Source organism: Vollenhovia emeryi, unplaced genomic scaffold (assembly GCF_000949405.1).
Source record: "Vollenhovia emeryi isolate VEMERY1.0 unplaced genomic scaffold, V.emery_V1.0 DF939365.1, whole genome shotgun sequence".
In the NCBI taxonomy this organism is placed as follows: Eukaryota; Metazoa; Arthropoda; class Insecta; order Hymenoptera; family Formicidae; genus Vollenhovia; species Vollenhovia emeryi.
This window is the reverse complement of record NW_011967001.1, coordinates 78,845-82,105: the sequence shown is the minus strand read 5'-3', so window position 1 is coordinate 82,105 and position 3,261 is coordinate 78,845. Positions and strand designations below refer to the sequence as shown.

The window sequence follows — 3,261 nt, the reverse complement described above, 5'->3', positions numbered from 1 at the left end:
GACTTGATATATGCTACTGCAACTGAATCTATACCAACTGAATATTTCTGGTTGCTATAACCGAATAGTTTTTTCCGTGTATATTGCAACATTTCAAATTTTATCTATCTGCTATGTATCTGAAATTTAAAATGCTGTACGGGTTCCAAGTTGCGAAGCTTCGAATAATTAAGACCACTAGTTTAAAGTTCATAAATGGGATTTTAAATTAATCGCAAAATTCTGGTGTATCTCGGAAAACACATGCCGTAGCTAAGAACTGCATGTGGCAACTAAATTTCAGTTCTAAAATATGGACAGCTAATATAATATTTAGTTGCGATAGCTCATATTTTGCTACTGTGTCTATTGTATTAGGCGCGACAGCAAACCGTTTGCTGTGGTTTAGAAATTTATAGTTCTAGCAGCAAAATATATTTAGCAAATCATGATTAGTTACAACGGCGAAAATTTTTTTTTCAGTGATTGTACTCGCGTGCGGCATCGGGCCAATATTAGTTTTCAATCGAACGGAGAATTTATTTTCACTTTTTTAAAAATACACTCAACACGTGAGAATGATTATTTTCCTTGGGAAAAGAGGCAGGCGGGAAAATAAAAACGACGGAGTGATGCTATTTGCGTGATGTACCTGGAAATAGAGCGATTCCGTGCGGAATATTCCCCGTGCACGCGAAGTGCAGGAGAGCCGAGTGTCTTAAGCGGCTCCGTTATTATGACAAATCGTGCTTTGATGTGACTGACAAAATATTTTACGAGCATTTGTATCTCAACTCGCGCCGCTCTCATAGAGCTCGCGGAGGTTATTTTTATTTGTGACCGCTTGGTGAGATCCAGTTTATTTATCTTGTATAGCTTTCTTCCCGAGCGAAAGATCGAAAGCCCGCGGAGAGATGAACGCAGTGGGAGATATACGCGTATTGCGTTGGAACATACATTGTGTGTATATCAATATGCCGCGTGCGCGACGCGACTGATTTCAAACTCAGTTCTCGCATATAGGTTTATATTAGTTGTACGGATTTCTGGTATACAGGATGCATGTGGTCTGAATGCACATCTGGTAGATGCAAATGATGCGGATTTATTCCTCGTACAGGGGTATAATGTCGTTATTGAAGAAAATCGCATTAATAGAAAGCTCTTCTCCTTGCGCAGCACGCTGTTAAATTTGTAGTGTTACACTGATAGGAAAAATTATTAGAATAACCATTATCTCGCTATATTTTATTGTGAATTTCGGCGCTCCAAACATATTTTTATCGTTTTATTAAACATGCAAAATATAGCAGAGCGAACACAAATTTATAGTCATTATCACTATGACGTAAATTAGCACAACTATATTTGTGAAATATAGTTGAAAATAGTTGATAGTGAAATAAAGTGAAAATAGTTATGGTAAACTGAAAATAGATTTTCGCGTAGTTAACCGTACTATAAAATTAAGTTACCCGAAAAACAATGAAAAGTACGATAAAACATACGAAATAGTAATAAACTGTACAACGGTATGCAATAGCAATAAATCGTATTTCTACTGGAAGTAATATTCCCCGCTTTTTATTATACAATACATTGCGTTCACTATGTTCATTGGTTACATCACTTTGCACTCATAAAGAAGAGTACAAGAAAGCCTCTTTCAAAGAAAAGATAAGTAATCTTATACGAATATATAAACTTACCCGTATTTATAACACCCTATGCGGTCTTCTTGCTTCGAGAAAATCTTATACCGCGCGTTCCTCTAGTGAGGACATTCCGAACCACCTCACTTTTCTTTACCCCACACAGCACAGGAAGATTGCAGGAAGATTGCAGAAATGTTACATTGCAAGATTGCAGTATTGCAGCAACGTTGCGCAACATTGCCGCAACGTTTCTGGAGGATTGCAGCAACGTTGAAATGTCCGCCCTCAGAGAGATTGCAGTGCAACATTATAGCAATGTTGCAGTGCAATATTTTTGGAATAATTTCTTGTTGTTGTACATAAGCAGAGAATTTACTAATTACATATGCATCCGGGCCTTTTTCAATACACAGTAAACTATTGCGAAGCAACCTAAGGGGATTATGTCGCTTCGCAATAGATGGAGATTGCGAGCAACACCGCACTGATCAAGTACTTAATAATTCGCGCATAATTGGTATCAACGAAAATAACATTATAAAATTCTCGTAATTAGAAAAATTTTTTAAATAGAAAATATAGTATTTTCATTATTTTTGAAACATTGCTGCAATATTGCTATCGAAAGTTTGCAATTTTATATCCCTGCAATGTCTCTGCAAGATTGCACTGCAATGTGCAAGATTGCAACGTTTCTGTAATGTAACTGCAACCATCTGTGCTGTATGGAAAATTTGACTCACATTGAGTTACTACGAATTTAACACTGTAATATGTTTTGACAATCGAGGTAGAGTCACGCTGTTCTTATTTACGACTCGACCGAACTTAAGGCCTGTGTTCACGATGCTAGAACTTGGTCCAAGTTCTGGTTCCGAAAAATGTGTTGCCAATTAACTTGCAACTTTTATGGAATAGCTGCAAGGTAATTGGCTACACATTTCTCGAAATTAGAACTTGGACCAAGTTCTAGCATCGTGGACACAAGTCTTTATAGGATTTTTGGAATCAGGATTATATTGGAAAAATATCTGATGTTTATCGGGCGATTAAGCGTAACCCGAATATTTATTTCTGAAAATAAGATAATAAGTATTAAAAAGTTTATTTGTTTTCATTTATTTTTATTTAATCGCTTCTCTTCCACTATTGCTCGTGTCTTTGTGATCGTAAATCGCTAACGGAATATCACTGATTTTGATAGGCACTGATACGCACAAAACGGCGACGTGATAAAATCATTTCCCGGAATTGCATATCAGCAGGCTATACAGGGTGTTAAAAAGTCTGGTCACGGTCGAATATTTTTATAAGGAAGAGTTTTACTAGAAACTGTTCCTGACAAAAGTTGTATAGCTTCGAGAGGGACATAACATAGTACCATTGGTTTGACCTTGAAGAGTTATTTGAAGGTCGTATGAAGGTTACCTTCAGTTTCTTAAATGGAACTCCCTATTGTTTATCACACTATCTTCTCTACTAATTAATATGAACAACTTTTGTCTAAAACATTTTTTTGATTTGCCCAATACTTTATGAGATATTCATGAGATTGATAACTTTTTCAATATTTAGCTTACGATATAATCGCTAACGATAACTGTTTCGATAACTGTTTGTCAAAGGG

At 36.2% G+C, this 3,261-nt stretch overlaps 1 protein-coding gene across 2 annotated transcripts in view; it reads left to right on the top strand.

Annotated features, from left to right (window-relative positions):
• LOC105558202 overlaps positions 1 to 1,516 on the top strand; it is a 17,468-nt gene extending 15,952 nt beyond the window's left edge. The window contains exon 4 of one of the 2 annotated variants that reach the window (XM_012005781.1): positions 463 to 1,516. In XM_012005781.1, coding sequence (XP_011861171.1) covers positions 463 to 598 — 136 coding nt within the window. In that variant the 3' untranslated portion in view covers positions 599 to 1,516. The remainder of the gene's footprint in view (positions 1 to 462) is intronic. The other variant, XM_012005780.1, reaches the window with a different exon arrangement.
• Positions 1,517 to 3,261: the final 1,745 nt, after the last annotated feature.